The sequence below is a fragment of the Micropterus salmoides genome, unplaced genomic scaffold (assembly GCF_014851395.1).
Source record: "Micropterus salmoides isolate LMB-PRFRI ecotype aquatic unplaced genomic scaffold, ASM1485139v1 Ms_hic_scaffold_1, whole genome shotgun sequence".
Taxonomy (NCBI): domain Eukaryota; kingdom Metazoa; phylum Chordata; class Actinopteri; order Centrarchiformes; family Centrarchidae; genus Micropterus; species Micropterus salmoides.
In genome coordinates, this window is record NW_024040040.1 from 61,053,458 (window position 1) to 61,067,091 (window position 13,634).

The following is a 13,634-nucleotide window of genomic DNA, read 5'->3' on the forward strand; positions in this document are numbered from 1 at the left end:
AGTGTCAGAAAATAGTGAAAAATGCAAAGAAACATCAGAAATCATTCGACAATTAAATAATAGTGTTCATATCATGTATTTTGTCTGACCAACAGCCTAAAATCCAAAGGAATTTGGAATTTTTTGTGTTTTTTCTTGAGAAATTACTCAAATATTAATGTATTGTGAAATTAGCATTACATGCGTCAAAGTTGTGTCTTTAATTAATGCTTATTTACATGCCAATCAACATATATCAAAAACCCATGGTGACTTTTGCAAATTGTGTTTGGGCAAACAATCTAAATAATACCCCTTTATGCAAAATTGTGATAGAGTAGTTATTAAACTGCTCTGCTCTGAACAAGTCGTACAGACGGACTAAGCGGTCATGGTGCAGGAGCTGGGATGTGCCAATCCAGGTAGCAAATGTGATGTAATTGCTGCTTTTTTTGGAGAGTGGATGTAGGTCAGTGCTGGGAAGTAGGACAGTGGTATATCCACAGTGTTGTGTGGACAATGATAATCCTAGCACTGCAGTGAACAGGAACACGCCCACACTGAGCCAACTGAATCTGGAAAACAGATCTTCTTCTCTCCGTTACGGCTGTCCATGCACTCTCAGCAAGTGTTTTTCATTCTCAAAACACTGTACTTTTCAAAGATGGCCTCTTGAGTGAAAGAAACTTAAAATGCTGATCTTGTGTTTTAGTGTAGATGAGGAAAACAATGATGGCCGGAGACTGTCTCCTCCAACTTTCTTTTGCTTTTTACTTGAAACAATATTGGTTTTCGCTTCATTTCATTATATGTTATTTCACCAGGATAATCCACTTATACTGGATCCTGGAAAGTCCTGGGTACTTTGTCAGACAGCAGCGTGATTAGGGCTGTCATGGTGAAGTAACTTCCTCTGTGGCCCAACATTGTGGCCTCTGTATACAGTATTATTGCTATTTTTGTTTTGCTTTTGCAAATGAGTTTACATTTAATTGATTTAAGTAATTTGGTGCGGCACTGCACAGTAAGTAATGACTTCAGTCTGCACACTCAGATGGGAGTTCATGCGACTCTAGATGTCACTCTAGAGTGGCCCTCGTCACAATTCTGCGCTAGAGGGAGCCACGGTGAAGGAAAAAGCTCCATAAAAGCCATTATTAAAAATGTGTCTCTCTTTCTCCGCGTTCTTGCTATAATCTGCTCACGAATTCCATTTCTTCCACCTGAAATCTACCGGATTGCGAGTTATCTTCTCAGTAACGTGCATGCTGTCTGTCCGAAACATTAGAGAGAGAGAGAGAGAGAGAGAGAGTTGTGGGGCAGATGTGTTGTACAGCGCCAGAAACAGTAATGAATGTTATGGAAAGTACAGACTGTTGCGAACATTTGTCATAAATTGGGAGAAATGTGAGGCCAGGAGGAAACCGGGAGAGGGCGATGAAACACGGGAGTCTTGCGTGAAAATCGGGAAGGTTAGCAAGTATGAGCTAACCGGAGCTAACCTCTGTGCCCTCCTTTGTTTACTTTTGTACGACAGCATGTGTGACGTTTTATTTATTCTTCTTAGCATGCGGGTTGCTTTCAGCTGTGGTCAGTTCACACTTCAGTCTGATTTGGGCCACATATAAACTATAATGTGAAATGTTAATTAAAAAAATTGGATATTGGGGAAAAAATTGGAATTAAGTATTTAGGCCTGCAGTGTGAACGTAGTCTTTCAGACATAAATGTACCGTTACCTTCTTGGCATATCTGTCTATACATTTACAAACAACACACACTCATCCAACCTACTAAACCCTTTATTTAGTTTGCTTGAAATGAGACTTAACGTTCACCCAGTTTCTCTTGACTGTCCCATCTATAATTACAGCATCCGCGCAACATCGCCCAGCCTGTTAGCCAGATTAGCAGCCCGATATGCTAACACAAATTTAGCTAATCTATAAAATAAACGGTAAAACAACATAAATCAAGGCAGCTTCCATGTTTGAAACTGGGTCACAGACGGCCTACGGCGATCCATCCTTGAACCGTTTCGGCCCTCGTATTGCTTGTTGAATCTTTGAAGCACTGAATAATTTAACTGGCACTGAAGTGTAAAGCGAGAAGGTGTGAACATAGCCGTTGCTTGCCATCCTCTGCTGTTGGCTTGCCAATAGCGTGGTAGTTCGATGGGAATTTCTGTCCGCCTGGTCAACATGTAGTATTTATGACCTGCGATCATCATTTTCTGCTTGATCAGTGATCTGGCGACAGAATCAGAGCTGTAAGTCATAACCAATTAGTTGTCTGTATTAAAACGCAGTATGCAGAGACAGAAAGGAGGTAAGAACCAGACTGTCTGTCTCATATTGAACTGTTTGTTGGGATTATACCAGAAATACCCTGAAACATTGTCATTTTAGGGACGTCGCCTACTCCTAGCTGTGATTAACAGTTTTGATGTTTTCCTGTTGATTAACCCGATGTTGCTTATTTGTTTTCGTTAAAAGTTTAGTCCTGCCTATTAAATATGCTGCTGTTCACTTTAGATCATTATTGATGAAATACTTTTTTTGTTCAGATGAAAAAATATATTTGAAGACAACACTGGTGATTATTGTTTTTAATCACAATAATCTTCAACTGCAGGCGTATTGCAGTCCTTGGATACATTTATAAAAAACCTTTAAATTAACCCATCATCTCTATGAGGGACCCCCCCCCCCCCAAACGTGTATTTTTTGTGCAGTTAACATGAGAGTCGGTGCGTCGGATTTTGTCCTGCTCGGATCAGAGCCGGCTGGTCTGCAGTTTGAGGCTCTTTTCAGATGCTGCTGCAGCACCAGCAGCTTTACTGTCGAGTACCCTGTCTGTGAAGTAACGCCAATCACATTAATGTCAGAGATTCAAATCATCTGGCAGATAAACTGAGCCGAGGTGGGGTTACCAGTCGCCGTCCCTAAATATAGAGGCACGTGTTTTATTGTAGGTCAGATTCATAAATTCATTCAGTGTGTAAATGAAGCCTGGCCGGGGGGACCGATCTGTCGGTTGTGTTTTAATGTGTGTTTAGTTTCAGTGGATTTAAACAGCCGCACAGTTTCATAGGCGTCGGCGTCACGGTCGAACAATTGACAGGAACAAGTTTATCACAGAGCAGACAAACCCTAATATGTTTCTACCTCTTTAAACACTAATGGACTTTAAAGGCCCTCTAATGGCACTTTGCACTGTGGTGAAATTAACCAGTGAAAGCTGCAGGGTCACGTGACCTGTTTTGGGTCTGTAATAAGAAACAGAGGAAATAGCAACACATTTAATGGAGCTGTGTCATTTAGGGAAGCACTCTTGAGTCATATTTTTGTTGTTACTGCAATGTGAATTTAATACCAGCTAGTGAATGATGGAGGTTCGTGTAGTGAACCACCTGAATGCACAGACGGAGGCAGAGACGACAGCATGAGGCTGTAGTGGCTGAAAAATCGGTCGCCACTTAAAGAGATCTGTAAACGTAATAAAAATACAATGTTGGTGTGCATGTTAACATGATGGTGACATTTCACCTCCTAATAAAAGGCCAGTAGTGATTGAATATATTATATCCAGTTACGATGGTATTACAAATATGACTGCACTCGTGCAGGATTGTCTTTTTGCATTGAGTTTAATATCTCGGTGTTGAGGTGTCACAACCACAGACCAGCTGTTTATCCTAAGCCAGTAGTTCCCAAACTGGAGGAGGTTGAGCAGAGGACCAGGAGGAAAAATGTAGAGTGAAACCAAAGCTGCAGTGACCAGACAATTTGATTTGTGAAATGCAGGTGTAAGTTAGGGATACTCCATTTAAAAACAATGTCTTCTTTAACAGACCATGGCGTGTAACAGACAGGATAAAATAGGCCTTAACCAATAATAATTTCACTTCAGGAAATGTTTGAGTAAATATAAAATAGTAGCCAGACTCTGAACAAAAAGAGATTAATAACGTTAATACCTGCATAATAGTCTAGATCTAGATGTTAAAAACTACAACCTACTTTGTTTTATTTTCAAATAAAACTATTTTCTATCTATCTATCTATCTATCTATCTATAAAATGACTCTTGGAAAAAAAGGGGAGGGGGGTCATCTTGAAATCAGCGTCGTCTTTTATATTCGGACCAATACGGTACGGATCCGAAACACGCTCCTCGTGTTGATCATCTTGATATATCAGGCTTGTGTGGAGACACAAAGGAAACACTGTGCCATCTTGACACAGTGCTCTGGGATGATTCTGCTTGCTGCTGTGAAGATACTTTACAAATTCACAGAGCTCACAGATCACCATGTCGTCGGGTCTCTGACTAAAATACTCCCAAACTTCAGATGGTTGAGGGTGAGGTGTTTATGCTGCAGCTGGGTCTCCCAGGGGAATCCCTGCTTAGACCAGCTGCAGCGTGCCAACACACGTTACGCAATACCACCGCAGTCGTACAGCTTGGTGTAGGCCACCTAAACATTAATGTGTATCATGAGCTCACAAGTATAACTGCATGTGTTGAAAAGGGAACAACATGTAGTGTACTGGGCCCATGTGACGCCTGTGATCGGAGCCAAGTCAGCGTTGGGCTCGGTGTCAGATGCTGAGCTGGAACAGATTTCACTGAGCAGGGAGGGGGAGTGTTTGAGTGGCTGGTACGGCAATCAAAGAAACCAGATCCTCAGTCGGCCTCAATTAAACCATAATTACTCAATCTGGAGTGAAACAAAATGGTCTGTGTTGTATTTTGCTGTAATTTTTGCAGAAAATCGCACTAGTTCAAGATCCAAACTACACAAGGTCTCTCTCTGTAAATCATTACAAATAATCATTTCACTTATTATTCTGATAAGTGATCTGTTCAAGCAAAAATACAAACGTTCTTTAGTATTGTAAGGATTTGCTGCTTTTCTTGTGTCAGAAAGATATGATATTATGATATTTATGATGATGTTTTTGAATTTAAGTTGTTAGTTGGACAAAAAAAAAACCTGAAGATGTCCAGTTGGTCTTTAAGAAATGATTTCTGACATTTTTTACACCAAACAATTATTTGGGAGAATAAATAGATTTATTGATGATAAAAATAATGATAACAAACTAATATTGCCGCACTCTAGAGGATAAATGGGCTGCTTTGGGGGCAGATTCGCCCTCTGAAATACGTGGGGGCATTACCAAGCCGAGGCAGGTTGGAACAGATTATTACAGACATAAACTTAAGGACGCTGACTGGATTGAAGGCTCCCCGATTTGAAATGTTTGATATAGGCCTTTGAAAATCAGGAAGATCTCTGATCAGAAACCTGCAGCAGCCAATGAGAGCAAGCTGAGCGGGAAGTGCTCCCAGCGTGTTGTGTATCTGCTCTATAAAATATATAAACCTGCTGATTCCCTCTTATCAGCCTCGAGTTCATCCACAGTTTGATTCTCTTCTTTTTGTTTTTCTGTGCAAAACACAGCTCACAAAAGGTCTTAGGCAAGTCTGCCTCCATTTTTGTTTCTGTCTGTCAGAAAGTCATGTTTGATCACGCGAGATTCTGTGAGATCCCAAGTCCCCGGAACCGCCGCTTTGAAACCGTTTATACTAAACGCAGAGCGTGTGGTCCTGCGTCTGGACTGAACCGTCTGGTTTGTGTGTTAAAATATAAAAAATTTGTTAATTCTGTCATTATGTCTGAGATCCAACATTTTTAAAATCGTTTAGAAGAAGTTAAAATCCTCCAGTTTACACAAGGCATGAGTGGTTTTTCAGCCTCTCCCTCTGTACAAAACAAACTGACAAGAACAACAAAATCACACAGCCTCCTAAAGAAAGTAGAGATGCCACCGAAGCATCTGAGTACAGATATTTAACTGCATTTTTGAGTTTTAAACGGAGTCGGAAAGCGAAGCTCAAAATCTCAGTGGCTGGCCAGTATTAATAAATTCAGCAGCGTTAAAACTAGTCAAACCGCACAGGTGAGATTCTGGTTATCATCTGCTGGAAGATGGAACATAATACCCGTTTATGTGACTTTAGAGTTAATGTCTCCCAGGAAAGCTGCAGCCTTGTTTGAGCAGCCTGGTTCAGTTCCTGCAAGTCCTCGAGAGATGAGGCGAGGCAAATCAAAGCGGCACAATGGCCTAGTTTCCAGAGTCCAGATCATTCTGTCGCTCATGCATAATGAAGAACGCCAACAATTAGCCGAGAGCGGGACACGCAATAGCTAAATTAATCTTCTATGTTTTTACTTTCATCTCTGTAACATTTGCGTAGATTTTAGAGAGTAAGATTTCTCCCAGTCAACGGAGAACTGTTTTTTACCCAACATCAGTGGGATTTAATGTGATGTACTGAGGGGATTTTAGCAGCTCTCCACATGCCAAAAACACAGATCCTCACTTCAGACTGGGGGATAGAGGGGACCACAGTCCTGCTCTCGTGTACTGTGTAAAGCATTTTGCCCCTTGGTGTAAATACATGTTTTTTTTTAATCAGATGCCTAAATGTGGAACACTTGTTTCATTGTCAACATTTTGTCTTTTTCAGGGAAATGAAGCCAGTTACGCCCTGGACATGTGCTCGCACTGTAAGTACCACGGCATTAGATCAGTCACAATCACTGACTTCCGTTACAAACATGTGCTGCTTCCTCTAACTCTATCTGTTTATCTGTATATCTATGTTTTCTATATTCATTTTGAATATGAAAGGGGTGGTGAATATCTGATCTAAAACATCTGGGTGAGGATAAGTTTGGAGAGCAAACTCTTTATCTTTTTACTTGAAGCATTTTCTGAGCTGAACTATGGTGAACTTTGCATTTTTAGAGTTCTAAACACAACTTTGTGATGCACAGGAACACAAGTGTAAAAAACATCAGTGTGAAATACTGCCAAACAGCTGTACAAAAATGTAATAAACGTAATATGATAGTGTAGAATTAACATATTTAGGTTTAATTCAAAACAAATGAAGTATTTGTTGAAGTATTTTTCTTGCACAAGTATTTAATGAATGACAAAATTTTAATAATTTATATATCAACATACTAACAGTATATTATTAGATTTTATCTAATGTTATTATATTAGACTTATACACTCATTTAAAGTAGTTTCTCCTCCATATTAAAGAGCCTCTGCAGTGGAAATCTGCATCTTTCCACTGCAGAGGCTCTTTAATGCCAGAGGATGCCAGTGTGCCAGCATGTGCTCCTTCTAGCCTCCTCCTGAGAGCAACACGTTCCCCTTGTTCTGATTTACTACAGTTACTGTAACACTGTTCAGTAGTCTTGTTTACATTAGGTGTGGCGTGGGTTGTGTGGGTGCTTTTGGTATATTGTGAATCCGTCCCTGGAAAAAAAAAAAAAACTACAAAAGCACTAATCACAGTAAAGGTTTTTTGTGATGGCTGATCAGTGTTTCAAAAAACTGTCTTCAATGTCTCAAATTTTCAAATCTATTTCAATATTTTAAAAAGCTTTAACAAAATATTAAGGTCTTTACTTCCAGTCCTACAATGGTTTCATACCATATTTGAACACAAGCAGAAGGAGCAAACATGTAGTATAAATATGTGTATAATAAATGGTGTTAAACTCATTTTTGCTGTGCTCCTAAATTTCTTTGTGTGCTCCTAAATCTTTTCATTTAGGAGCTCATGTGCTCCTTGGGGAAAAAGGTTCATGTAGAGCCCTGACCCACCTATATCGGCTGTCTTGTTTGCTCACTTGACTTCAATTCAGTTTTTAAAAAAGTATTAAAAAAATTAACATATTTGTACCTTTACAATTGCAACCACTGCAGCTTCTTGGGCCTCCATTTTCACAAGTTTTATAATACATTGGTGGTCCCTCCCCTTCTGCTACGTAGCCAAGATGGCGACCGTTGAGGGTGAGAAGTGTCCAGCATTCCACACTCAACTCTTTGACCGTTATTAGTACACCATCCAGGTACTCATTGTGCACTGTATTTTACCATACTGGTCAGTGTGAACGCACTTATGCTCTTAAAATATCAAGTGTGAGTACTGCGGGTGCGAACTGAGACACGGCAAAACTTATACATACTTATAAAACTACTGGATAGTGATCATCTGGGAAAAGTCAGACATGTTTACGCTGAGTTTGGTTTATGATGGAGGTCGGTGATGGATGTGAACATCACCACATGCTGCACCTCGTCCTGCCGGCAGTCTGACCCAGACTCCCGACACTCTGAGGCTAAAAATGCCTCATCGCTCTGTAAAGGTCAGTGCCAGGGCTGCTGGGAAAACCTCATTTATTTTTAGTCACCGCAATATCCCAGTTTTAATTAGCTGGTCGCCTCGCCCTGCCCTCCCCAAACCCTGCTGCTTAATTAGAAAATAATGACTGTAATGTCGGGTGCTATTTGAGTAGCACCCCCCTCAGAAATGTGGTAGTGTGAGGTGAACTTGGGTCTGAAAATTACATCAACCATTGCATGTATCGGATACGTTTGCAGGGGGTGCAAGGGTTTGGGGGCGTCCCAACGAGCTGTTTAGGAAGGTGTCAAAAACTAGGGGGACCCTGCAGGGAAAGGGGGCGGTTAAGATTTATGACCTGTGCTCAGTCTTTGGACCCCCATCATGCCGCCTGTTGATTCCTAGAAACAGCTCAGCCCTTTCTCAAACCTCTTGAAAGTTGATACCAAGTCTCTGGTTTTATAATCTGTGAGCAAGACCAGATCCCCGTGTGTGTGACCGAGGCAGTGGTTCAGGCAGGTGTATCTGCTTACTGCAGTTTACTTTGGGTCCTTGCCTTGTAGCTTGAAGACACACCAGCAGCTCTCGGGTGTCTCACCACCAGACCTCATGCATTTGGAGAGGTGTGTGGGTCAGTGACCTGAAACAGGGAGACATGAGCAGCCGGGTTCAGCCTGACGGACTGTGCTGTATTCAGCTGATGGACTTCGCCTGCTCAGGGATAATTACAGCGTTCCCGATGCCACCACGCCTCGACTCCACACCCTTCTTTTTTTTTTTCAGGGCAGCTGCCTTTCCTGTTAAAAACAGAGCTCCCTTAGTGGAGTTACCCACTCCACCACAGATGAACCTCTAATTTGAAGGTAGACTTTAGACTTTATTGTCCCCTGTGGTGGGAATGAGGGTGTTCAAATAAGCAGCTCAGGCAAACACTTGTCTTTCTGTGAATTTCTGCAGAAGGACTCACAGCAACACACATGCGCCGTGTACATGTATGCTCGAATGAGTGAGGAGAGCTCTGTGAGCCTGTTATTTATCCAGCTTTAGGGTCAATCATATCATCCCACAGAGACACGTTGTCCCTGAAGTCTGGATACCACAGAGAACAGAGATATTTTGACTGTTATGTTTACACAGATTCAGTGCCACATCTCAGATGAGTCTCCCTGATCCCAGGGTTACATGCAATATGTTTGGAATTCCCATTACACCCTAGAGGGAAATTATTTCACAGCACTGTTCATCACCAATTAACATTTTCTTTCCCACATATCATTTCCCAACAAGTGCACACCACAAACATGCAACAACAACCACTGACAGGACATGTGAAAGCAGGACTCCTGGTGTCCTCATTGAGACACCTTGTTCAGGGCTGCTATGGCTGCAGGTGCCAGGCTTTTGCCAAAATGAGACCAACAAGTAATTTAATTGTGTTTATGTCCACTAGAAGCGCTGTTGAGCAGTGTCTTTACGAGTAGAACCCAGTGTTTATATCTTGCACACACCCGCTATTACCGTTGACTGGCAGTCAGTGGCAGTAATGCATTAAGAAACATAGCCTACATGCCAGTAAATATGAATATAAACAATGTAAAGTTTAAAGCATCAAAATAGCATCAACATTTGCCGTGCAGTGTAGAGGGGGCAGCGAGGGCCGGTCAGCTGCTCCTCAACGGCTGTCGGACGGTCGGTTGAATTTCTGGCATATCAGACATTTTGGCCGGCCGTCGTCAGGCTGTCGCACAGTTGAAGCAGAGCCATCAGTTTATTGCTCACGATCGGCGCCTTTTTTTTCCCCCAGCTCCTACGTGAAGTGGTGAACGGCGTCTGAAAGTTAACAATCACTACAGTAAAACATAGCTGGCTTACCTCTAATTCTTTCTGCAAAATGGACATTCCATTCCGTCCACGTCTTCCCAGCCACCTAGTCCATATACAGCGGCGCCTCTTTTTTAATAAGTTTTGGCACGTTTCTGCCTCGTTGGCATTATTGCTAGCAAACAAACTACCTGCCAGTCTTTATTGACAATTATCAATAACCAGAACAGTCTGTTTTTTAGACATGTTATATAAATCTACTGTTTTATACATGAGTTTGAGCATGTAAATTGAGAGCTCTGGCTTTATATTGATTTATATAGTGTAAATCATGAAAATTTCATATCACGATTATAGTGACCAAAATGATCACGGTTATCTGTATTATCACAGTATTGAAAAATGTGCCGAAAAAGATTAAAATGTTCTGAAACCATTTCAACAAGTTTCATATTTAAAACTACAAATAAAATTGCCATTTTGTTTGCATAAACAATAAAATAACAGCTAATACCTTTTGTAAACATCTGAAAACCATCTAAGGGTGCATTATCAAGATTTTATGTTAAATAGGTAATGCAATGACCCCATGCACAATTACATGAAAACAAATAAACAGTTTATAAGCTGTTAGAAAGTCAGCCAAACCGAAGCTAAAAGTTAACACACCCTGCGTTCACTATAAGGCTGTTTTCTTCTGTCAAGTTTCCCTCAGTGCTCTCATTAAAACTAAAACACGACCAGACTCCAGAGTGACTGAAAAATCTCTGCAGCACTCTCTTCCGTCATGTTGTCATTGACCCAAACAAAGCCACGCTGCATCCTGCGCATGCGCACCTGCTTCTGGGAGACTGTCGCTAACTTTGGTTGATGCTGAACAGTGTTTACTATAATAACGTCGTAACCGTATCCGGTTATCATGGTAATTAAAATATGTATGGTAATAATAACCGTCGGGAATTTTACCATGTTTTATCATTACACCGGCAATCATTTCATCCCTAGTACAGTGTGAGTTGGAGTTAAACAAGATTTTGAACAGTACAGTGTATGTGCAGCTTTAGCAGGTTGTTTATGAGAAAAATCCACAGGTTGCCTTCTAATCAGGCTAAGTGCGTGGTCTTTTAAAGTTTTTAAAAAAAGTCTTGAATTTAGTGTGACTTTACAATTTACTCTGTTTGATGTGACTTGGATGGTATACGGCAGTACAGGTAACGTTACTGTTTACGTCAGTTTCAGAAAGCAGGCTTAACAAACTCTGAGCTTATCCCTGAGCTCTGGGTTGATTGAGCCTGAGGTGGCAAACTCTGAATTTTTGGTTCCAGAACAGCAGATCAGAATAAGTTCAATCAACTCAGAGTATGTTGAGCCTGATAGAAGTGCGTGCGTGGGGATGAAAAAAATCAATGGAGCTCTGATACTACAATTCACCATGGCAACGGGTAAATAAAGGCAGAGCCTCCATTTTAATCGGGTGGAGCTAGAAATATGAATGCTGCCAACGCGGACCCTGATAGGCTCTAAAACACAGGGCTGGAAGAAGGATCAATGCGTTAACATTATTAGGCTACTATACAGCGTTGCTCATTCATCATTTACCAGACTGGAATTTCCTTAATGAATGAGAAAGTGCTGCAGCCCATTACATTCGATTTTAAATAGGAAAGCTATATTTATTAAGCTGTAACCCGCCGGGACTAAATGCCGGTGGCAATCGGCTACCTGATTATGAAAATAGGTAGGCTATAGATCAGATATAAGACACAGTTTACTCGTGAACCTGTGATTGTAAAGTCACAGTCACAGCCAGCATGTTGGGAGGAGTCGGAGAGAAACTGGTGACTGGCAACTCCTGCAGCATCAATTGCCGGAGTTACTGATCTAGGGATTATCTGCTCTTGCTCTCTGAAACAGAAAACTCAGAGTTTCCCTCATCTCAGGCTTAACATACTCATACTCTGCTTTCTGAAACAGGGCCCTGGACTGTGGAGTGTTTGCGGTGCACGAGCTCTGGCATCCAAGATCTGGCACATATCAGTCAGTTGTTCTCTGACGTGCTAATAACTAGAGCCCAACCCATATGGGATTTTTAAGTCCGACACAGATTTCGATATTTGAGATTTTTAAAAGCCGATATATCGGCAAATATTCCTTTTCCCTCTTAAACGTATAACATAAACAAAGATTATCCCTAACATTTGTTATGTTGAGACCTCACCAAGATACCATGACATAATGCAGTTTAAAATTAAACTTTTACTGTTAAATTTTAAATGCTTCCTATTTATATAGCGCCTTTCTAGTCTTTTCCGGCACTCAAAGCGCTTTTACACTACATCTGCATTCACCATTCACACACATTCATACACTGGCGGACAGCTGCCAGGGGCAATTCGGGTTTCAGTATCTTGCCCAAGGACACTTCGACATGCAACCAGGGGGAGCCAGGGATTGAACCGCCGACCTTCCAATTAACGGCCAACCCGCTCTAAAAAGTACAACAAAATATATTAAAGTTTTGATATGAGTCAAATGTATAAAATGAAATATTAATGAACATCAAATTAAATAGTGTATGTAATGTAAGGGCCAGCGAAACAGAAACTATAAAAAATGCCAATATAGTACTACTACTAAATTACTACATGTCTGCGTCTTTCTGCAATTACACTGCCAAACGCTAGTTGGCTTCCCGTTAAGCCCTCCACTAATGTGAATGGTAAAATTGTATACATATGGCTGGTATAGACTTTTCAAATGTTATTGACCGAGCGGATCACATTCTGATGATGAAAAATGGCTTGTAACAAGAAACGTTAAAAACAAAATACTTTGAGAAAGGTTTATTTGCAGAATAATAAAACATGCAATGCAATGTAGAGAAGAAACAAATGTGCATTGTCCAAAAAAACTAACTTAAGGTAAAAAAACAAATGGCTGATTACTACATTGTATTCTGTTTGAATTGTCACCTGATTTTAATTTTTCACTTTATATAAATAAAGAAAATTCTACCATAAAGTGGTGCAGAAAATGTCTCCAGAATGCAGGAAATTAAGTGTTTAATGCTCAAATATTTTTTTATATATTCCATCAAAATAGTGTTGTAAATCTTTGAGAATCCTGGGGGTACTTAATGTTTCTTTGACAATCTCATCCAGAGCTTTCCTTTAAAGAATGAGTAGGTTGAGGTTGAACATCTTTCTCACGGACACTTATTATACACTGAAGGAAGACTTTATAATCACTGACCCCCGAATATGCACCAGACCTGGCTGTGTCACAGCCCTTTCCTTGATGGCTGTTGAGAACGATCTGTTGCCATTCCAGCCAGTGTGCAAATGTCCGCTGGATGCATGAGCCTCTGTTCCACGACTCTGTTCTCTGCTATTTCTATGCCCCAGGTCTATTTTTGCTGCAGCTCCTCTTCTGTTCTGACTAAGTAGTTGCTCACTGAGCGTTCGCTGTCGAAATACACCACACTTATTGTTTCCACCTGAAGCCAAATCTGCCAGGACTGAAATCTCAAGGATTACAACTTTAAACGGTAACAAAAAACAGCTTCTATGTAAACCAGGCTTTCCTGTCCAGTATTTGGTGCTAAAGTCACTGCTTAC

The 13,634-nt window shown here is 40.9% G+C and overlaps 1 protein-coding gene across 1 annotated transcript in view; it reads left to right on the forward strand.

Moving 5' to 3' along the window:
- Positions 1-13,634, forward strand: part of ppp3r1b (protein phosphatase 3 (formerly 2B), regulatory s1ubunit B, alpha isoform, b) — a 55,541-nt gene that overhangs the window by 1,200 nt on the left and 40,707 nt on the right. The window contains exon 2 of the mRNA XM_038734658.1: positions 6,520-6,559. Within this exon, the coding sequence (XP_038590586.1) occupies positions 6,520-6,559 (40 nt within the window). The remainder of the gene's footprint in view (positions 1-6,519; positions 6,560-13,634) is intronic.